A 24,578-nucleotide genomic window follows, 5' to 3' on the forward strand; every position below is an offset into this window, starting at 1 on the left:
TGCGAAGAAAACAACAAAGACAGAAGAAAAAACACCGGAGCTACTGAGTATGTTGCAAAATATGCAGATACTCATAGCAACACTTATCGCCCAACAAAAATAAACCACAAGAGAACACCCCCCGACACGGTAATTCTGCATTTTACAAGGAAATGTAGAGTTATACATCGGGGACAGCTATAGAGAAGGCGAAGGACCACTCGGATTAGATCTTTTCCTATCGGCATGAGGTAGGAAGAGGTTTACCCGAGGCCGCGAAACACACACACACACGAAGACGTCCAGAACAAGAAGCCAAGAGTGTATAGCCAACAGGCTAATCTCTTAATAAAAAAGATAAGACATCCCAGAATCTCCCATAGACCTAAGGGGAGAGGAGGGATTCTACACGCGAAACTGCGACGTGAGAGAGGATGAGGACCTGTCGGAAGTGACAGGGGGTGGTTGGAATGTTCTTCTTCGCACCCACTCGCGGATTTAACCGGGGGTGGATGCCTAGAGGGACGGGCTCGTCTCAAGTGAAATGTGTGTGTGTGTGTGTGTGTGTGTGGTTCCAATACGATAAAGCACTGATTTGAGTTACAATTTATTACCCAATCGGGTAATAAATTCTTGACTCTTGATTGCCTGCAATTGCTTTTGTTGTCGAATTCAGAAAAATGCGTGATTTCCAACTTTTTGGATTATCGAAAATTTGTTAATTATGTAAACATGGAAAATTTAATGTAATTTTTTTCAGAGCCGTCATTATTTTGGGAAACCGTCCTCGTAGAAAGTTGAATCGTGAAAAAATTCAAATGTCGTTTTTTAGTTCAAGTTGTTGATACTGAGAAATCTAAATCATTGTTTCTAGAAGCACCGAATCGTGTATTTGCTTGAATCTCTAAGATATTGTCTTACATATTAATATCAGTGCTTGAGTAAATTCTAAAATCCACGCTTGGGGTGCCTTGCTTTAAGACCATATGCGCAGTGAAATAATTCATTTATTGACATCACAAAAGGAATATGAGCACAAATATATCAAGTACTTCAAATAATAGAAAAAAATATGTGCTATTTCCAGCATATGCTGAAATATGGAGCTTAATACAAAAATCAATAAAGACTAATCTAATAAATCAGGTAACAAATGAAACTGAGAATAGGGGTCTTAAATATCACAAAATCACAACTTTAGAATTTAATTTTTCTTACACGGTTGACCATAATTTTTCTGAACACTGCAGCAGAAGCATTCATTGGCGTTCGAATTTAAATTTATATTTTAGAAGGTGGAGTATATGTGGAGTGAAATTAGAAAGCAAATATTGTTATATGTTGTTACTAAGAACAAGGATAAGACGAACAGAACTATGGGTGTTGGGTTGAAAAAATCCTTACTGTTTAATTTAATTCCATTATTTGGACTTCACTCTATAATTACACACATTCTATATGTGTACTCTAATCAGCACCCAGTCGGCTCACTATCTTAATTTTTGTTTTTAAATATTCAACTATGTAAACGTCTTTTGCATAATGAACATTTCTGCATTACTTTTTCTATATTAACTGCATTAATTTAGAACTGACATACATATTTTTGGCGGTTATAGAATTTTCAGAAGGATAAATGAATGGTAGAAATGATTACGAGAAAGTATCATCAACCATACCAACAATGTCTCTTGAAACACACTTCTGCATTTACTTCCTCGCCATTTTGATAACAGTGGGTTTCATTATTCGCCGTTTCACTCCCGGCAAAAGGGAGTGATCATTTGGGTGCCGATATTCTTCATTTATGAACTAAACTCTGTTGTTTTAGAATGTTGCTTACATATTTCTTATTGATTTTGAATTTTCTGTCCACTTTCCGAAAATTGACTTCTAGTTGAAATGTTTTAACAAATGCTTTCCATTTCTTTTTCGGAATTATTTTGCTTTTCTGAGTTAGTCTGATTTTCTTTCTATCGAAATATCTATTTTCAATCGCTGATATATATCGTAAATTGTTTTTATGGCTATTTCCATGTTTACAAAGTAAATAACCTTAAACTATTTCTTCAGATCTTGATTTTGTTGATAAAATTTGGCAATTATTTTACGTTGTTCGTTTTCTTTCAAATTTTCCAAAACTGAACTTCTAACAGAGACGTAATGTTTATACATAGGACATTTGACAACTGCCAAATTACAAGAATTATTGTAATATTCACCAAATTTTCGTCGTGTAGAAAACCTTATTCAATAACGACTAACTAAAAAAGTTCCAGTGCATATAAAAAAATCATTCCATGTATGATGAATCAAATTTTGATATTGCTGCTATTGGCGAAGAAGACGTCCATCGCGCGGAAAGGGGCACTGCTGCATCAAAACAAATATGGCTGCGACAAGGCTTCGACGTCCATACGATTAGCGAATTATTTCATGTATTTTTTAGCAATCGCAAGAGACAGTGTCCCGGAAATAGTATTAAAGCAAAAGTTTTATCTAAACTGTGGAAGCATTAGCTAAAATAAACATACCTATGCAAAGCTGCTGCCAAGCTGAAATAAAGACAATTAAGGATAACAGGGAGCAGGTATGTTGTCATGTTGCGGTTTAGCTATGCGTTAAGTAATAATGATGTAATAAATAATGTAATAATAATAATAATTTGTATCAAATTCCAGGTGCACATTTTTACGTACGCTCAAAATAACTGGTTTGATAAAGCAAGAAGGTATTTCTGACCTGATGAATTTTCAACTGATGCTACACGCCATGGCAATACGTATGAACCTGTAGGGAGAGAGTATCAAACTAATCAATGGGTAAGAGAAACGGGTTTGATTGTATCAAAGACTGAACCTTGGTTAGCTTATTCTGCAGATGGTTGTTGTTAAAACTTCAGATGGATCAATGAAATTATTCTTGTTCTGTATGTTCTTTAAATCTAGCCTTTGTTTTCAACTCCATTGGGAGTTGAAAACAAAGTGTGAAAAGTACTTAAAAGTAGAAGGAGATTCTTGGGAATTGAACAAAAAGCACAAATATTTTGTTTCGATTGAAATCTTGTCATAGATTTACTCGTTCATTCACGAGTCAAGCATACACGCTTTCTTTCTTGTGGATAACATGTTTCCATTGCTTTGACAAGCATATGCCTTAGAAACCAGAGCCGAGACAACAACAACAACAAGAATGATCAGAACCACAGAGATGAAAGTACTGCGAACCATCAAGGGAGTCACCCTCAGGGATCGAATAAGGAGTGATGACATGACAGAAGAATTGGGTGTACAGGATGTGGTGAGATGGGTCAGGGCAAGAAAAAGATTCTGGAGGGATCACGTAGAACGAATGGCAGAAGAATGGGCAAAGTGGGCTAAAACTCAGAGACCGAACACACGCAGACCTGTAGGCAGACCACCAAAGAGGTGGTACGAGAGCTGGAGTTCAGCTTCTCAGGAAGATCCAAGAAGAGGGCTAAACGTACAGGATTGAACATGACCTGGTCCTATTGGAAGAGGAAGAAGAAGATTATGTACGTCCTCTTTGTGAAAGTAGTCGATACAGAGCTTCCAAACTGTCAGGGAGAAAATGTATATTCCATAAATATTTGTACTACCCCTAAATAATCCGTACTTTCTCCAAAAAGGTTTTCCACTTGTATGCAGTGTTTTTGAACATGCACTTCCACTACCTTACCATTTACACTGTGATGGCTCGATACAAGTTTCGACGAGATGTAGTTATATAAGTAACGAAGCAATTAAGAAACGCGGATGTAAAAACAGTCAAATGGGCCATAGAAAAATATGATTATGACGTTGCTGTGGCGCGTAAATATTTTATACGGGAAGTATTAAAAAGGAACATGAAAAAAATAATTATTCCAAATACCATCCAGTTATTGTTCAACTTCCAGTGAAGAAGAGTAATAGTATCATAATGTTTTGTTGTCTAAGTAATATTGTAGAATTATAACAGGTATATTATTATCATGAATTTGGTTGTTTTCGATGTTATCATCTCATCTCAATCAGAATTTGTTTTGTTTATCTATTTTTGAAACATGAATATAGTTCAAAAAAACTGAAAAACGCGCTTCTTAATGACATAAAATTAAAAAGTTCTGTATTTATTCCCACTTATTCCGTCATTTTGTGATAGGAAGTGAATGTTTAGCATTTATATATCTTGAATTGAATGAAGATAATTTTTATTTTGAAGATAATACATTGGGAATTGGTGAGTTCAGTTTGATGGTTCATTATCATACGCACTATGTGGTAACATTATTTTAGTTTTGTGTACGATGGAGATTCAGCTCCTCAACGATCTATATGAGTCTGTACGACTGATGACGAATATACCTTTGATTTCGATGCGATCCAAATCACAAAATTAACGATTCTGGTTATGATAGAGAGGAAGAGGCAGCTACAGAACCTCATGAAATTCTTGAACACAATGACAGACGTATGTATTATTCCGCTAAAGACAACACAAAGTGAACAAAAAAGAATGAAGTAACTCCAATTAACTCTTGGAACGCTCTTTCTGATAATATCGATATTTAGAACAATATACAAATTTGTATATACGTAAAATTGCAACCAGCTACAAATACAAATACGATGCATGTCAACATATAAAGTAGAATTTTTTGGGCTTAATGTATCTAGCTGGTCTAGATCATGGTGGGAATTTGGTAATTTTGAGAGTTGCACAGTTGAATTTTTATTGCGATCATGTATCGAAGAAGATTTATCTCCGCTTAAAAATTATAACGCTTGATAATACGGATACAAGAGAGAACAGAACAGCAACCAACAAAATTGAAACTATTAGTGAAACGTTTCGAAATATTCAGTTGGAAAGTACGTGACACTGGACGAAATTCTTTTAGCAATCCGAAGATGTGCATTCCGCGGTAGATGTGTATTCCGCTTGTACATGGCACAAAAGCCACGCAAGTAGGGCATGAAAGTATTTTCTACTGCCAAAACATTTTATACTTCACTTATACAAATACAATTGATTCAAGACTGAATACAGTCCTACAGCTGTAGGTAGATTGAAACGTTATAAGAGAGAGCTTCCACCTATAATTATAACTATGGACACCAGACTCACATCTTTTTCAGTTTGTTAATATGATTTCTTCATTGAACAGAGATGATAACATAGATTATAATGCTGGCGATAGGCAGCAACTTGAGATTATTACTTTATACAGCAGTGCAAAGAGCGACGTTGATGTAGTGGAGAGAATGATGATATTCTATACTGTAGCATGGGAAACCAATCGATGAGGACTAGTATTTTTTGTTTTTTTTTTAGTTTTTGACATCTACATGATCCCTTTCCAAACAAGAGAGGCTACTGCAAATACTGCAAACGAAGGAAAACCCAGAATTTTTGTGGTTTTGTTAAGAGTTGGCTTTGTATGATTCCTGATTATTGGTGGGAGTAATAAAAGCTCAAAAATTGATTCACTCTATCATAAACATCATTTCCTATTATTGCCTTACCCATTTTTGGTTATTAGTATACAACTCCACAACTTCTGACAATTTTTTCATAAATTTTACGTGTTTATATATAACAGTTTTGAAGTTGAGAAAGGTAAAGGTACTTTTTAATATCATACATAACAAGTAGTTACGAAATGTCTCATTTGATTCGTTTAAAGTGAACAAGTATTGTGTTGAAATGAATCTCTGATGCATATAACTGCTGGAATAGCGTTTTCTTTGACAAAAAGTTCATTTCGAAATTTAATTCACATTCCTTCTACGAAAGATGCGATCGTTGTACGAATTCTCCCATTTTCCTCATTCTTTCGGCATTTCCGAATAAACTGAATGCTGAATAATATCACATACATAATTACTCACTAACATGACAGTGCCTTTCTGAATACAAGATAATTTCATATTGTGTACATATCAAACACCTGTTAAAGAATGATAGCATTCCATTGAACTGTAAATAATATCGTTAGAATTCAGTCTTTGCATTTTGGACTAACCTTATTGAAAAAGGTTAACGCTTTTTACACAAATAAGATGAAAACGATAACAAAAAGAACATTTAATGTGAATTGTGCACCAATATTTGTAGACATGTCGCTTCCTTGCGGTGAACCTTGTTTGACTGTAATGGGTGTGGGTCTATATTCTGCGGGACAAGGTAGCTGCTTTACGGGAATGCTCAATAAATTCATTTTTTGACTACCAATTTCATTCATTTGTACATTTATGTCTTCAGCGTATTTGTTGTTGTCTAAATCCGGGGGACACACCAAATTTTCAACTCTATCCTTAGAAGAAACTCTATCAGAATAAAATGAACATTCCAGATCATCCAATGCTTTACGTATATGCGATTGAGTAGATTTTTGATGAAGTACGTAAATCCAGTCCAATCTGCAGTCACAACTGAATCTGTTACCTAAAAAAAAGTTATGGATTAGATTCTATCAGATGAATTTTTACAAATAATATAGTCTAGATATCAAGTCCATAGATAGATGAATAGCAATATTCATTTATGGTTCATTTGCAGCTAATTTCAACGATAAAGACAATAGACTATGTTGAGAATATTGAGGCCTATTTACAAATGCTTTTGAACTTATTCAATGTTCAAGCTAAATTCTTAAGCATGCGCAAAACCAAGATGTAAGATGTAAAGCTGCTCTGGAGAATAAAGAGAATAAAATTACAAATATATATGGCATGAATTGTAATGTTAAACTTCACTCAAAAAAGGTCAAAACAGTTTATCCTGCTATAAGGAAGGTTACGAAAACCATTAAGTAATTGCAAATTATTAAATAATTGAGGATGAATTCTCACTTTCTAAAAGAAGAAGGGTAGGTTGAGTTGTACATTTCCTTGCCGGAATTTCTGTTTGTGATTGATTGAATATAAATTATTTCAAAAGAATCCATTTAGAAATGAGATCAAATAATCATATCAAAGTTGTTTAGCAACTAACATATCTAAAATAATTGAGCATATTGAATAAATATTAGAAAAATTTAATGTACACAGAGACAATTATGTAGGCAATCGTAAATCGGTCCGTTTGTACGGGGTCCTTCACGACAAGCTGAATCGTTATGAATATGGGAAAGTACGCGACTAGTTTTCTGAAAATTTGCTTGCACGGGTTTGATAGTTGATATTGGCAAAAATTCAAGACTTGATTGAAATAATAAGAGGTTGAAGTTTTGAAACAAATCCTTAACTATTCTTTCACCGATTTGTGGACTGTTATGTTCTTAAGCTGAGTCGCATCAGCTAGGGTCTTCCATTCAAAATATACTGTCCTTTGAACGAAGTTATAATGACCTTTTGGTACAACAAGAGTTTATTTCGTCCACCACAAATTCGCGGATAATATATGTTTTTCTTTCTGGAATTATAAAAAAAGTGCCTTCCACAAATCTTCAAGCAGATTTATTTAATGATAAATCATACACATATCGTAACTTAAGTCGTACTTTTACAAATAGAAATATTTCGTCTTCGATCGCTTTTATAAATGTTTCTATATACTCTTGGATCAAAATCTTCGATTTTTTGCACGAGTTGAAACCTTTAATAATTTCAAAGTTTCAAAATAAGCAAGTAGTACCTTTTCGTTGATGTTGTTTCTATTTTTCAAAACGCACCATTTTTTTAGTAGACCAGGGCGTATCTACTTCTTGATATTCCAGGTATTAAACTCTGGCGGCGCTTGTTTTGGCAAGTATTACGCTTTTTGAACAATATCGCTTTTTTCATAACTAGTTATGTGAATAAAATTTTATATAAAAACATACTAAGAACAATTCAAAGATATGACAACAAGAACGAATTGTTGCAAAGACGAGGAACAAAGTGACAATGAAGATATACAAGAAGAGCAAAGAGTTAATGAGGACCATAATGATGAAGAAGAAACTGTAGCAAAAAAGAAGTATAAATAAGAAATCCAGAAATATGATGGAAAAAAATTACAAAATAAAATATACGAACATATACAGAAAAAGGCAAGATATAGGGAAGACAGTACTGATATGCTCAATTTATGAAAAAGAAGGGAATGCCGGGTGCAAAAATTATAGGGGTAACGTATTACTAGTCACAATACATGAAGTAATCGATACAAAATAGATTGTGGTAGTATGAAGTCTAAATAGTTGGAGAATAGCCAGGAGGAAAAAGAGCAGATCGATCAGCAGTTGACCAAATATTTACAATCAAACTGATATCAAACGACAACTACGAATAAACTGTCGGGCTACTTACTACTCGATACATAGAGAAAGACTGAATGAAGCACTTGAAAATATAGAAATGACTCCGACCGATATAACAAGTGGGAAAAGAAGTAAAACAAGGCGATATATGAGGATGTATTGATATCTAGCTAGCATAGACCAGTTCCATGCATAAACAAAATATTGCGTTACCATAGCAACGAACAATAACTTATTAGAAGTGTCAGTGTAAAGTTGGCCGTCAAAAAAGTGAACCAGAGTTACGCAATAAATCAGAAGAAAAAAGATGTCCTCCGAAATTGTGAAGTGAAGTGTTAAGAGGTAAGCAGATTTACGAACCTATGCTTAATACCCTTGGTGATCAATGTCCTTCGTATGCGACCGTGAAAAATTGGACTTCAAGCTTCAAAAGAGGTAAATTTTCCATTGAAGATGATGACCGAAAATATCGATGCAGTTCATGACATGATTTTATCAGACCGTCGACTTAGGCTAATACGGATCTGTTGGAAAAGGTCTTGCATCATTTTTTTTGGGATTGCCATGGAATAATCAATATTGATTATTTTAATAAGGGTAGAACAATAACTGGAGATTACTATTCGACATTACTGACCACTCTACAGGAGAAAATTAGAGAGTAAAGACGCGGAAAGCTATCCAAAGGTATTTTGTTTTTGCAGGACAACACCCCTGCACACAAATCTCATGTTGCCATGCAAAAAATTCGTGATTTAGGGTTTAAATTACTAGAGCACCCCGCTTATTTAACAAATTGGGCTCCGTCTGACTATCATCTCTTTCCTGAACTGAGAAAAAGTTTAAAGGGTCGTAAATTTTCTTCCAACGAGGAGGTAATAAAAGCTCTGGTTTGCTAGAGCAAGAAGAAACATTTTTTTAAAGGTCTAGAGATGTTGCAGGTTCGCTGTAATAAATGTATTCAATTAAGAGGAGAATATGTTGAGCAATAAAATATTTTGACATTGAAATGTTGTTTGATTATAGTAGGATAGTAGGATAAGAATTTTTCAATATATCCTCATATATGAACCAATTGATCATTATATTAGAAGTAATAATAGGATGAAGTAATATGAAAACAAATGGATGCAATTTCAATAACTTCTGGTGTCGTATGTACCAACCTTGTTCACCACTATCCCAAGCCCGTCTTTATTTTTCACGTTTCAATGCATTTCTGATTCTTGTGTGGTTTTGTAAAAAGTATCTTTAACACATTTCTCCCTAATGTTCAATTGAAGAAAGTTGAATTTCATACTAATAATAATTGTATTGGTCTGCAGTTTGATAAGAGATTGCGTAATTTGTATAATATCACATCGTTCCAATAAGCCGAACTTGCGTTGGAAAGCTACTGTTTTGTACGTCTTTTCAGTATATGTCATTTATTTGAAGAGTTAACAACAATAATTTTTTTTCACTCAAATATGTCGAGCTTTGTTCATGAAAAAGTGTTTTTGCGGAGAGTTCTTCTTCATTACTTTAATATGAAGAAAAATGCTGTCGAAAATTATCGTATTTTGGTGGAAGTTCATGTGAACATGCCAAAAGTGGTTTGCACGATTTAAAAGTGGTGATTTTGGATTGAAAGACGATAAACGTCCTGGGAAGACAAAAAAGTTTGAAGATGAAGAACTGGAAGCATTACTCGAAGAAGTTGTGTGCCAAACACAAGAAGAGCTCGCAGAATCTTTGGTTAGCACTCAAGCAGCCATTTAAAAACATTTAAAAGCAGCTGGATATATTCGAAAGCAAGGAAAATGGGTTCCAAATGAGCTCAAGTCGAGAGTCGTCTAAAGGCGGTTTTGCATGTCCGAAATGATGCTGGAATGCCATAGAATGAAGTCATTTTCATATTGGATTGTTACTGGTGATGGAAAATGGATCCATAACGACAACCGTAAGGGCAAAAAATCATATGTGAAATTCGACCGTTTGAATAGAGCCGGAATATGCGACCAGACACAAGGCAATAATTTTCCATCATGACAACGCTCGGTCCCACGTTGCTATTCTGGTTAAGAACTATTTTGAAAACAGTGGATGGTAAGTTTTATCTCGCTCGCCTTATAGACCAGACCTTGCCCCTTCTGACTACCATTTTGCCAGAAAGATGGGAAAAGGTAATAACTTCAAATTGGTAATACTTTGAATGATGCTATTGTACCTGTTTCTCTTAAACAAACGTTCAAATTTAAAAAAAAACGCACGATTTAAGTTATAGACCACAATAAAAATGTGGTATGAGTCGGAAGAATGAAGTATGAGAACCCTTGTCCATTGAGGGCATATATTGGTGAATTCATAAGGAGTAAGATTCTCGATATGAAATATTGGATGTTTGTATTTATTCATATATTTTCTTCAGAAGTAGGTAAGTATGCGGAGTGATATTGATAACAAAATTTGTACAAACCGACAAAGTTGCATAGCGTATGGTAATAAGTCATCTGTGGTAAAGGCTGTATACATTGTTGTGGCCAAAGAGCAAAGGCTGAGTAAGTCACTGTTTAGAACATTCATCTGTTATCACTGTTATCAATCTACTATATTTATTTCATTAAGGTGTGCTGGATAGCATGCATGTCCAAACTTGAGTCATCTTATAGTGACTAAGCTACTTCGAGCTAACTCATATTTCCTATGCCAGTGTTGATCGGGAATTTCTGGATGTAATTGTGTGTATCTAGTTGGTTTATTAATGCAATATTCCTACCAAAAGTGCTTCCAACTTTTTTTCAACTTATTTTTTTCATCAATAACTCCTCCCACAGTTATGTTATTATTTATTGGCAATTCGTTTTTAATGGTTTCTTTTACTAGATTGTCTACGTATTCATTATCACTGAGTGTGTTTTATCTACAAAAATTCTCTAATGAGTAGCTCATTAGCTTTCAGTTTGATTTTTAGAATTGATTTCCAGAAGTGTCATTTATATCAAAAGGTTAACTAATGCTTATAAGAACTGAAAAGGAGTTCGATATTATAATAGATTTTTATCGTTCAATGAATTCAAGAGCTTTGATAATTTCGATCGCTTCTGAAGAGAAAATAAAGGTCAGACAATTCTTTTTTGACTTCTTAACCATTTTATTACACGAATTGATGCTTTCATAAGAAACTTTTGCAAGACTGAACTTTGTATTAGCATAAAAACTCAGCTTTTTAGTAAAAATTATCACAAATAGAAAAGTTGACGTCGTTTATTTACTTACAAACGCTGCAGTTGCTATTAAAACTTAAATTGTGTTAGAGCAAAGAACGAGCTCGGGGGATTCATAAAAATATTTTATTCTTGCAGAATAGAGACGCTCTTATCAGAGAAAATTTATCAACATAAATCTTGTTTCAAAATTTTGAATTTCAAATTTCAAGCAAATGTGATAATCATAATTTATGTGAAAGATATATTTTTAACTTATTATTGAATATGCGGGAGCCTGCAAGAAGGCTGAGCTGACGTTCCTACGAGGAGACGTATTTGATGAAGGCAAATTTTTTCAAATAACATTTACAAAAAGCAAAACAAACATTATTTTCGAATTTGTATTATAGAAATATTAGACTTCTTGCTGCCAAGCACGACAGACGATGTTATAATGGAAAATGTGACATACAACCCGTGGGCATAAATACCTTTGGAATTACCAGCAAAGATTGCTCAGTATCTGGGTCTACCTAATGTTGAAAGATACATAGTACATTGTTTCAGACGTTCATCAGCGTCTCTCCTGATAGTCTCAGGAGCTGAAATTCTGAAAATAAAGCAACACGGAGAATGGAAATCCATCAGTGTAGCCGAGATTTCAATAGAAAATAAGAGAAGAGTTCTAGAAAACATACTGGGCCTAGCGTTTTAGATATCACAGCGTCAAATAAAATTAACATTAGATAAGAAGATCAATAGAATATTCACCCAGAAAATAGACCAGTGAATAATTGTGTCTTAAATAAAGTTGTTTTCAAGGTTCATAAATCTCATAATTCTATTGAATCAAAATATTAATAAGTTAATTGTTAATTCAAATGATGAAATAACTTTCAGTTGTCGTATCAATACTTTGTCGTATTTAATGATTTTTCCAATATATTTTCAGCAGTAAACTTTTCTTACAACATTGAAATGAACCGAGACTTTTGTAGAAATTTTGATGCAAATTTTATAATATCACTGATCGATGGCGCTACAAAAATCGAAGAAGATCCACAATTCCACCAAAAGTCATCACTAATTTCAAATTAATATTTATTTATAAAATAATTAAAATGAAAACGATAATTAATTCGATTACTAGTATTGGCTTAGTTCAAATTTTAATTAACTGTCATATATTATTAATTAAATCAAATATCTTTACAACTTTTGTTGATTTTTATGAGAAATATGTTTAATCATTATATTATTATAGTATTTTTCTTAGAAATAGAACAACAGTTGAGATGGTTTGTACACATAGTGAGAATGAAGGAACAGAAAGTGATATGGAAACTGAAACAAACAAAACGAAAATGAGTGGTAGGACTAGAAAGAAATGGAATAGAGAAATGAAAGAGCCTGGAAAAGAAGGAATGAACTGGAGACGGACTCAACAGGAGGCAAAACATAGAATTAAATGGAAGGAATATCACCTTCATATCTATGATAGAAAAAATTGCAGATAAGCAATTAAGTTAGTAAGCAAGACACGATTTTACAACTTTTATAACGATTTTTTTTTAAATAATGTTATCGATCACTCCTGAATGCGAATCACAATCGAAGTGATGTTATATTGGATCTCTTTGAGGACGCCAATAAAAAATGTTGGGAATTATTACTTTGAACTTAAAATTCATTATCATGGATGCAGATTTTTCAGTTTCATGAGATTGAATAATTGAAAAATCTGTGTTATACGAGAAAGAATAGTGGATGCGTTTGAGGTATACACGGAACCAGTGGGATGAAATTTTAAACGCCCACACTTATGATACTAATACTTATTCATGAATTAATCTCTCACACAATCTTGAATTATTTTAACTTTACTACATTGTACATAAGTATGCATGAAGGAGAATTCTAGCTTCACTGAATAGCGGATTTCTCACCTAAATATTGAAAAGTATAGTTCCGATATGACCAAGTTTAAATATCTATACTTTTAAAGATGGTACGAAGATTTACGATGAAAATTAATTTTCTAGTGAATTTCAAATATAATATGATTCTTATTCTCGATTTTTTCCAAGATTAATTACTAATTTTATTGAGGATATGGTGCTACGAGGTCTGGATATTAAATTACGAGACTAGTTACGATAAAGGGTTTTATTATAAAAATTATTCTACATTCGAATGTTTCCCTTAAATATACTTCCCTTCTCTCACCACAAACCTTTCCAAATGTTTTTTCTATTTATCGAAGAACTGCTGAAAGTCTTCTTTGATGAGGGTGCTTAGGAGCTCTGTTGTTTTTTGCTTTGCCGCTTCCATCGTCTTAAATCGGGTCCCTTTCGAAGCAGATCTTTTTCTCACCTTTCAAGGAAATCAGAACAGGCCCGTTGACTCAAGAGTTTTTGGTCGGGAGTCAGATTTTTTAGCACCAACTTCGCACTGACTTTTGTCATGTGTTATTCCTCGTGTAAAATATTTCTAACCGTTTCTTTATCGGCTTTCACAGCCTCGGCAATCATTCGGATGCTCTGGACGCACAATTTGGTTAATTTTGGTCACTGTTTCCGGAGCTGAGTCTCTGGACGACCTGGGAGCAGGTCATCTTCAGTGCTCTCTCGGCATTCACTAAAGCGCTTACAACACTCAAAAATACGCGCACGAGATAGATAATTGTTCTCATGGGCCTCAATAGCCAGACCTCGTATATTTGTTATGAAGATCAATGGTCATATGTAGATAACAAAATTCTTTAAAAAACAAATTAAAATACTTTAAAAGTACCAAACTTCGACGTATGTTCCATCACTTTTTAAACTAGTGTTGGTTCTTTGAATAAATCCTATAAAATATTTCCACCCACATATGAAATTATAGTTCCTTTTAAAGGCAATCAAGGTTTGGCAATTTCATCTCCAGGTGGATGTTTTTTCAATAGTTTCACAAGAAAATTACAGAGGAAAGATACCCGGAACCTTAAAGTAAATCTATTTGTCTCATTACTTCACCACCCCCATTATCTCCCAGTATCGAATTTACTACATTTTTGTTCTAGTCATATTCCACTCCATCTGCTAGCACTATTCTCTTTTTTTTCAGGTTTTTTTAGGTAATAGTGTATCATTAAATTTAGAAAACTCATCATGAAAAGTCTCACTATGATAGATCAATTCTGTCTCTATCAATTATTAAATCAATACGCATCTCTTTACTCAATATGAAATTTGCGCTACATCATCGACAATTTTTCAAACATTTCACTAAAAATTTTCAACCTAACTATGAATTTATTATCTTCCAATTAATATTGGATGAAAGCGCAAAACTGGAACCTTTGTTCAACATCTCATTGTAGTGGAATAGGTCATTTTATGGTTCTAAATTGTAGACTCTACACTGCTTGCCACTGTAGTTTTGCTCATATTTAATATGATCGTTTTCACTCCTACTGATACCATCTAATTATTCTTAGTATCTTTATTCTATCATGGCTCCATATTTCTTTCGAAATTTATTTTTAATCATTCCTACAATTTATATTATATTGTTTTACTATCATGAGTATTATTGTAAATTTCTACTGCCCAATGTAATTTATCCACAATAATTAATTATAAAGAAATTTCCCACAATTTCAAACAATTATTGATGTTATCTTCGAATTTGTTGACAGTTATTAAATTTTACAATAAACTTCCGCGATAATACAATTGAGTTGTAACCTCACTTCCCTGGCTGGAAACTCTTCTTCAAGAAATGGTATTCGGTCTGAGCTGAAGTTTATGAATAACTGTTACTCAGATGATCAATTAATAATAAATTAGACGCCAAGAGCGACGTAAAAAGTGGACAAAAATAGGTGGAAAAGCTGGAAAGACATTGCGGATAGAATTAATACAAAAAAACAAACTATACTCGGAGACAATTCTCCAAATTAATGGTCATTACTATGAACACTCGAAAAAGCAATAAAGACATTGGAATATTCCAATCAAATAATTCTATCAAGCGTCAATTTGAATACTCAATATTGAATTACCATGAATTTTATGGTTTTACAAGAATTTACATCAACACTGTTTTTATTCTGTCTAAACGACAGAACATTTTAGTGGTAACTTTCCAGTACTACACACCTCAAATTATCAGCAGTGAATTAGAACATTGATCATGAGAAAAACCATTATGAGAACTTTACTGTGAGTAAAGTTCTCATAATCTAATTGATCAACAAAGATATAATTGAGAAACATCGAAGGAGATATATGATCTCTTTGATATAATACATCATACCTATTTTATTGATGTCCAATAATATATTTGTACTAGTTTCAATTTACAACTGTATCTTCAGTCCTGGCTTCCATCTCAAATCAATTATCAGTTATATTCCGTTTCCGGAGATTGTTAGAAATCAATATCATCGATAAGATGCAAGGGCCTCACATCCAATCATCTGACAAATTTAAGGAGGTTGTTACTACTAGATCTACTAGATACATTCGATTGAGTTAATATGAAAACTGATAAACCCGTACATGCTAGACTCTGATACACTATCATGATGTGGATGCTCATATCAATTATAATACAATATTGATTAATCAAGGATGACTGTAGATCCAACATTGAAATTGGAGTATTTGGATGTTGGTATAATTTGAAGAGAAATTAATATATGTAAGATAAAAAGAGAATGTTGAGTATATTTGAATCTGACCCATAAGAGATTTATGTAGTTGAAGTTACCACAGTTATGATTAATAGACTTAAATACGGTGAAAAACCGGGAATCTATCGTTCAATAAAAAATTTTTGTAGTTCAATTTGATTTTATTAATCATTTTATCAATATCCGTTTACCCGGGTTCTCTTCTACATATTTCAAATTCGTATTTAACGAATTACTGTCATGTCCTCTCAACTACACGTAATTTGGGTATAGAAACATCGATTTATTTGTTACTCAACATATGTTAATATAGTAAAATAGAAACTAAACGTGAAAACGCTTCCTTCTCATAATACTAAAAAAACTCCGGTTTCTACTTTACGAAACCTGACAGCACTTGTATGAATCTGACAAAAATTAACTGTTAAATAAGCGTTGTTACCAATAACTTTAATTAGCAGCGACATTGTTCTTCTTCTAATGCACTTCATTAACCCTCGGAAGACCAAGCTATTTTTGGTTTCATGTTGTACCAAGGTTGGATAAAAAGTGCCACCAACTATTCAGTGTGTACTACTGCTGTTTATAGATTGTAGGAAGTAGTAAAATATTATGTATAAATAACAAAATCGTCAAATGAAACGTATTTATTGAAAGAGAACTACAATTAAAAAGAAATAATTTTCATTTCAATGATAAATACATACTTCTAGACAAAGTGAAGAAAATTTCAATTGCAATTTTTTATGAATTACTGTAGCAAGCGTCACACACGTAAGACTTATGGGAATGAGTACCACAAGATAAATTTTTTTTGGGGCGATTTTTGCAACAGCAAATATGACATCGACCTGTTGGTCCTGCTGCATTCGAATGTTTTTCAGAACGCGCATCTTTTGTTTGACAGTGGAGAGCAAGAAAAAGTCATTAGGCAATAAATCAGTTGAATAAAAGCAACGAGACAATAGTTCAATGTTTTTCTCCTTCAAATAGTCAGTTGTTAGACATGTTATATAGGAACTGGCATGCGGAACCCATTTGGAACATATATTTTTCACACCTAAACGTTCATACAAAATCGATTGTATTGCATTCTGCGGTATTTTATAGGACGCCTCAATCTCTCGGTTAGTCACGTGACTATTTTCTTTAATTATGTTGCACACAGCATCCATGCTTTCTGTAATTACTAACGATTCTGGAGGACCTTGTCAAAAATCATCACTGACCGTGGCAAGATTCTGTAAACCAATTCTAAGCAGTGTTCTCTGATAATGCTTTGTTACCATACGTTTCACGAATTGCACGAAGCGATTCTATGTATTTTTGATGAGTAAGGACTTTTTAAAATCATGAAAAATCATCCAACATAAGTCTCTCTAGCGATTTCCATTTTTGCACAACATTTTAATCAGGGAATTTTCAAAAAGCCACGAAAACAGTGCTGCCACAATTCATTAACGCCACCTATCATTGGATTGCTAGAACTCTTCTGGCAACCCTCGTATTTAGACTCATATATAGATTTTGATTGGTTGTCTGTGGTAGTAAATGTCATTGGTCGTGACGATTAACTACCAGTTGAAAAGTGAATCTATTATTTATAACCGCTCGTGTGACTAAGCATATGTTTTTTGCCAAAAATCAATCAATCAATTGCTGTTTCAAGAGCATACAATCATTCCAATATTTTTCTTACTTTTAGATGCTGTGCTTATAGTAGGATTTGTGTTTTGTATCAAGATAAATTCCAGTTTCAGCTCCTTAATTTGAGCTGAATTCTTTACCGGCCAGCATTTTGTTGTTGTTGAAAAAGTAAGGTCCTTCCAAATAAAGAAGTGTTTGATATGTTAGCCGTTTATTTCGAATGTATGAGAAATGAAGCTGCAGAAAAAAGTTTTCCTCACACCGTGTGCATACTACAGTAAAGTGAATCTTCCTGGGTATCGAAGATTATGCAGAAGTAAAACTGCGGAAAATATTGTTTTTATTTTACGTATTCAGAGTCAATCAAGGATATCCAACATCTAGGTCGGTATTCCGTGAATTTGTGATTCGGGATTTTATGATTGGACCATTTTTTTATGGGACAGTTATTGGAGAAAGATATTTGGACGTTACGAGAAACGACTTGATACACTTCTTTGTAAAGACGTATAATCAGCAATTTGTCGTAGCATGTTTCTACATGGTTGCCCGGCACATATATGGTTGCATTCTTTAGATCAAACATACCCTGATAGGTGGATAGGACGTGAAAGTCTATTAATTTGGCCACCTAGATCTCCAGACCTATTTTCCTAAAATTTTTATTTTTGGGACTGAATGAAAGATCTCGTTTACACTAAGAGAGAAGAGAAACTATGATTGATATTAATAGCTTTGTTATATGGTTTATTCAATGATTTGTGTTCATTTTTAGTAGTATCAGTCGAGTAGACGTTTGAAGAAACATTCTCGTCCTTTACAAATGTCTCAAGATATGTCGGGATAGACAACTTATTTGCTTCTACTAAAATTTGAGAAGAAAAAAAATCACATCGCTTTTTAGTGGTGAACCCAAAATTCTAAAAATAATCCACCTTATATTACACTTTTCCCATGAAGCTATAATATAATTTGTTTCTTCATTTACTTTCCTCTAAAATATATCGAAAGCAATTAATTTTTCTTAAATCTTGAGAGTTATTTGATAAACGATAGTAGAAACTTGATTCTGACTTACTTCTGATTAGATCATCTTTAAGAACTGAAATAGCGAAAATTTTTACAGGTATTGATCCTCCAGGCTCACCACCCAAACCTTTGAAATGTTAATCCAGCACCTTGATTTGAACCTTTCAATGTCATTATGCTGATTGTGAAGCTTGTCCAAATATTTTAGCTTTGCACGCATTAATGTACCTTCCAAGCACCAGCAGTTAGTTGACCAGACAGGCAGAAGGCCCAAATATCTATGTATACCATTAGATATTGTTGTCGTCCGAGCACACGATGTAATAGCGACATTTTTAATTACACTGATAATGAGTTCTGGGCCCATTGGTGGTTTTTATAATCCCAGCATCGCGAGCGAAGTAGCCTCGTCGTTGCCCTTGTTGCCTGAGTAACCATACAACTAGCTCGACCTTATCACTGACCGTTTCCTATAGGTCTTCTTCACATTCCAATGAAAGCTTAGAGCAGATCGTTTCAGCAGCTATGGATTTTATAGCATCTGTGGTCTAAACAGATTGAAATTAGTGTGTATCTTTGGCGTCGACTCAGTAGAGCCCACTGTATTTAATCACAGCAGATACTTCATTACCACAGGAAATGTGGTCCGGTCAACGGCCAAGTCATTCATTCTGCAGTAGGTGATGGAGACTTTATTATATAAACATTGTGGATTTTTTGCTCCCTGTTCTTAAATAAATTACTATTTTCCATCGACATCGGCTTTATTCTTATTCATAAAAACTTTGGTAGAGATCGAAGGAATGGTAGCTTTATTCTTATCATTCTAAATTCCTTAGTCTTGTCATTTTCGGAATATTCCGGAAGAATGTGAGTTTGCGATTAAAGAAAAAATAGTGTATGAAAATTTGTACGATACGTCTAAAGGAAATAGAGAACTGGAGAACTAGAGAACTAGAGAATAGAGAAAATTCTTTGTTATGTTCTGTTTACTATAAATAGGACAACACTGACTCGATTATTCTCATTTTGTATGATAATGTAATACTATATAACTATGACAGTTGAGACTATATTATATGCCCAAGTGAAATTACACCAATGCCACACACTAACGGATTCTCATTCTAAATCTCCATCTACGTATTATGATAATAGAATAATCCATCATACTTGTTAATAAGGGTGCTTTCTATTCGTCATATCATATATCGTGTTATGAGTAATAAAATTATAGCTATGAGAGGAGGTAGTTTACTCTATATAAAATTTTGATTTTAAATAGTATATTCAATTGATTGAACCCTCATTGGAAGTTGAGTGGTTCTTCAGAACAAATAAAGAAGAAATCCCATAATATACTCTACGGCAGTCATGTATCAATAAGGCTCGCGATCGCAATGTATCACAGAAAGAAGAACCATGTTTTTAAGAGCTTTTAGACTCCATTTGTTTCTTCTACGGATATTTTAAGTACTCGTACGTTCAATTCTACAAATGTTTATAAGTAATTTCAAGGGCAACGTGTGCCTAAACAAGTGAGAGAGAAAGACAGTATCGCCATCTCTCAGCAACAAGCAGAAATATCCTTATATTTTTGTCGAGAAAGATAGAATCTTCCACGCGCTTCGAGTCTAGACTAGAACCTTCCTTAACCATCACGTCGGCGCATGTGAGTCAGTTGAGTCTAGTAATCGAAGCGATACGGTTGGAAAAGGATTTTAATTGTACTGCGAAATAGTGATTATGAAGGTATTGTACATTTGTTTGTGTCGTGCGCGTGCGATATCCATTGTAGTGTCGAGTTCCATAATTGTTACGACGTCAGAAAAACGTAAAGTTGATAGTGAGTGCAGAGTTTTTCTGTCTAAATAAAATAATAATTCCGTTTATGTTTTTTTTATTTTCAATCTGGCCCAAAAACGAATTCAAAATTTAATATATGGCCCTTTGCAAAATTGATTTTGACACATCTGCTCTACGGGGATAATAACATGGTGATTGAGTTGCCCTCTTTTTTTCTATGCAAATTTTATGAACTTGTAATGTTAATTGTATTTCATTATGGTTCAAGCTCAAGCATTGGAAAAATACAATAAACTGTCCAAATTGATACGTTGAATTTCACTCAATTTACAATAATATTTCACGTTTTTGATATACAGACCTTATTTATCATTAGGGCAAGTAATCTACATTCCTTGTTAGACTTGGACCTCCCGTATCCATCTATTAGGTACTCGTAGACCATTCAGGTTACATATATTTTCCCTATCGTATTTGGGTGTCCTCAACAGCATTATGTTATATCCTTAACTGTTTAGTTCCAATTTATTGTTATTATGCTTTAAATTGAGGTCTTGACGCTCATACTCGTCTTTGAGATTTTGTCCATTCAATTATTATCGAGCAATGCATATTGGGTTAATTGATTTTTGTTTAATGAGTTTGTTATATCATGGAATTTTTGTTAATTATCCATAAAGATTATAAATATATTTTTAAGATAAAACTTTACACTCAAAAGTTTGCTTTCTCTTAAAACATTTCAATTTTCAAATATAGGAATCAACTTTTCGTGAAATTTTTATCTCAATATTTTTTTTGGTTTGAAATCGAACCACTTGAATTTTGTTTGAAGAAATGTTATTTTTTGAGCTCGAGCAGAAACGAGAGACACATTTTTTTATTATTATTTGTATTGGTTATAGGGAATAAATGTTATGAGGATGACGATTTTGTTTTTTTTTTCCATAGAAATGTTATTCTGATGCATATTGGATTTAATATAAAATAAAGTTATTTACATAAAACCGTTGAAGTGTGAATAATCGTCAAATTAACAAACACATTCATATGAATCATAATAAACGAAGTATTTCTATTCAATTACTTGTCGTTTTATCTTAGCCAACACCAAATGTGTCGCTATATGTTTGGACATAACTGTATCTAGTTATCCACTCCTACACCTGACCTCGCTTAACAAGTCAGCCGATTCCTTAGTAAAGGTGATATCAGACGGTTCACTTTTTATTCATTTCTGTCTTTCATTCAACATCTTACATTAATAATGAAACGTCTAGGCATCAATCACTTGCACTCTGAATGAACGGAAAATCGAAAAATGAAACGTATGAACAAGAAGAGAACGTTCATTTTTTTTGTCATTTTGTGTGTGTCTTATGAGCGTGAAATGAAAGAAAAGAGAACATTCATTTGGGTGATCATTCATCCGAATGAACCAAAAAGTGAACCGTCTGATATCTCCTTAAGAGTAAGCGGTCTTATGAATCTACTCACTAGTAACATTTTGGAAACTGCTCAGACATGGATTCTCTTGTTTATGCAATATTGGAACTATTCTGATTGTTTATCCAGCTTTGTAGTCTAATTGTTCCTGGTAATTGAATCTTCTTTTACAGCTCTATATTAACGTGTAAGAAAACAAAGACCAAATTCTGTATCTTTCAATGCGTCGTTTGTATGAGATACTTTTCTGACAAATGAAGTGCTGGACCAATTACTTTACTCACCTAACCTCATTCGATATAACTTTTTCACAGTACAAAAACCACATCAGTGGTAAAATATGTCTAACCTAACAATGCAGCTATTTTTACGAGTACTGAATAACACCACCATTTATTTCAAATTTGACATAATATTTATTATTCATTTACGTATTTCCTCTATAACAGTTTATTATGTCCTTATTGAGTCGCATCTCCTATATGCCGAGTACCTAATGTGAGCGAATCGTCAAACTACAAAAGAGAGCTGAGAGATATTTACTCGGGCTAAACAGCAAGCAAAACTAGAATTAAGGATCAATACTTCGAAAGAATTAGGTCACTTATGAAATCCAAATTAAATGCAGGCAACTTAGTCCAGCCACGCCTGTTTTACGTACTCGTTTGGAATCCTAATTGGACGGAAACAGAGCTAGAGGGTATTCAAAGTTTGACATGAACAATGATGACGTAGAACAACAACCACCACCCGAAATTATACACTATTAGAACATCATTACCCCGAAAAGAGGATGGGAGTGCCTTGATCGACCTTATTAACCTGCACTCTCAACATGTGATACAACTACGTAAATTCATTCATAGGAAATCAGAATTCTCAACCCTACACCGGATTATATCCAAGGCGGATAAAGATTATTCTCCTCTTAACCTCGCATCGCCAAAATCGCGAGAAGTTGGAACAGTGGTCACGAAAAGCTCTACACGGTAGACATCATCACGACCGCAACCAACCATAACTTCAAACAGATGGCTAACTATCGGTAATCTTTTTACAGTGACTGAAGGCTTCATGATGGCTATCCAAGAGCAAGAAAAATGTTATAAGGATCCGATCACTCAATCTGACAAATGAAAAAGTGCCAGCAAACATCAGATACCATTAAGTATGTAGGGGGGTAGCTAATACCGACATAATCATGTGTGCAACATCATCCTCCAGATACTGACGATCAAGTTCGGTCTTCTCAATACGTATACACCAGATTACAAGTACCAGCCATAGAAGGTGCTCGAAAATGACAAATTTAGACTCTACTACGATACTTGACACCATGGTGGTTGATGAAAGAGTCAACTCAGTCCTTCTTGTCGATGTTGTTGATTAAAGAGATGTGGCAATAATTAGTTATTAGTCTTCGGTCGCGGGCAGAACTCGCTATCTGTCTCCAACATATATTTGTTATGCATATTATATATTAGAATTTCTACATGTACATTTTAAAATGTACTTCCGTTATTCATTTTAGTTTTCTTGTGGTTACTTTATATTTAGATATTATTTTATTTGTGTCCTTATTCAGTTATATGTGTGTTCATTCTCTAGGTATTTACAAGCTCTTGTCTACAAAGTGTTAACATTTTTTTAACAATAAAGCATTTCTCTCTTTCTTTCAATAGAAACATCGAGTTATGTAGTTAATGCCAAGAGTGGTATATGGTATGACCTCTATTGGAACTTGTTTTTTGTATTTATTTGTACTGATTCGAAATATTTTATAGAATTAATAATATTTCAATATCCTTTCGACAATTTGAGAATATCTTATAAGAGCTAAATCTGTGCAAAATGGACATTTGATAACCTATGAACCAAAATACGAATGATATATTTTGAATACTTTTCTACAACTATATTGATTCCATATATTTTTATGCGGAGATCTGAAGCTCTTTTCTACTCGATTCAAGGTTATGAATATCTGGCGAAGTGAGAGGGACATTTCCGGTGCTTTTTTTATGACAGTTCTTTATTGTTGTTGTATTAGTATTCCCCGAATTTTTCGAGGAAATTGATTCGTGAATTTTGTATGGTCTAGAGATATGTATTCTCGACTAACAGGAATATATTGTTTGATCCAGTCAAGAACATGATGTTCACTATGTCAACATTATCATTTATTTATTCTTAAAATATCAGTTCAATGTATACATATATGTTAGAATATACAGCATTTACCAATAATACAATTGAAATTTATATTTTGAAATTATGTGGAATTAACCAGAGTGTTGCATAGCTCCGTAACAAAACGATAACATTTTTTTCTCTTGATGAATGCTTATATGTTCGACCAAATTCGAATTACTGGTATTTGTCACCAACCACTTTAAAGGCTTAAGTCTGGAAATTTATCTGTCGGTCTCAATTTACGTCAAACTTTTTTTAATATTTATGTCTAATAGTCTAATTGATGATACACACAATTTAAGTATATCATATATATTGATATTCGGAAAACTTCTTTACATTATATCCCTATGAAAATATC

At 33.5% G+C, this 24,578-nt stretch overlaps 1 protein-coding gene across 2 annotated transcripts in view; it reads right to left on the reverse strand.

Moving 5' to 3' along the window:
• Positions 1 to 610: 610 nt before the first annotated feature.
• Positions 611 to 24,578, reverse strand: part of LOC130446916 (connectin-like) — a 475,789-nt gene continuing 451,821 nt past the window's right edge. The window contains exon 6 of one of the 2 annotated variants that reach the window (XM_056783437.1): positions 611 to 6,429. In XM_056783437.1, coding sequence (XP_056639415.1) covers positions 6,032 to 6,429 — 398 coding nt within the window. In that variant the 3' untranslated portion in view covers positions 611 to 6,031. The remainder of the gene's footprint in view (positions 6,430 to 24,578) is intronic. The other variant, XM_056783438.1, reaches the window with a different exon arrangement.

Source organism: Diorhabda sublineata, chromosome 7 (genome assembly GCF_026230105.1).
Source record: "Diorhabda sublineata isolate icDioSubl1.1 chromosome 7, icDioSubl1.1, whole genome shotgun sequence".
NCBI lineage: Eukaryota > Metazoa > Arthropoda > Insecta > Coleoptera > Chrysomelidae > Diorhabda > Diorhabda sublineata.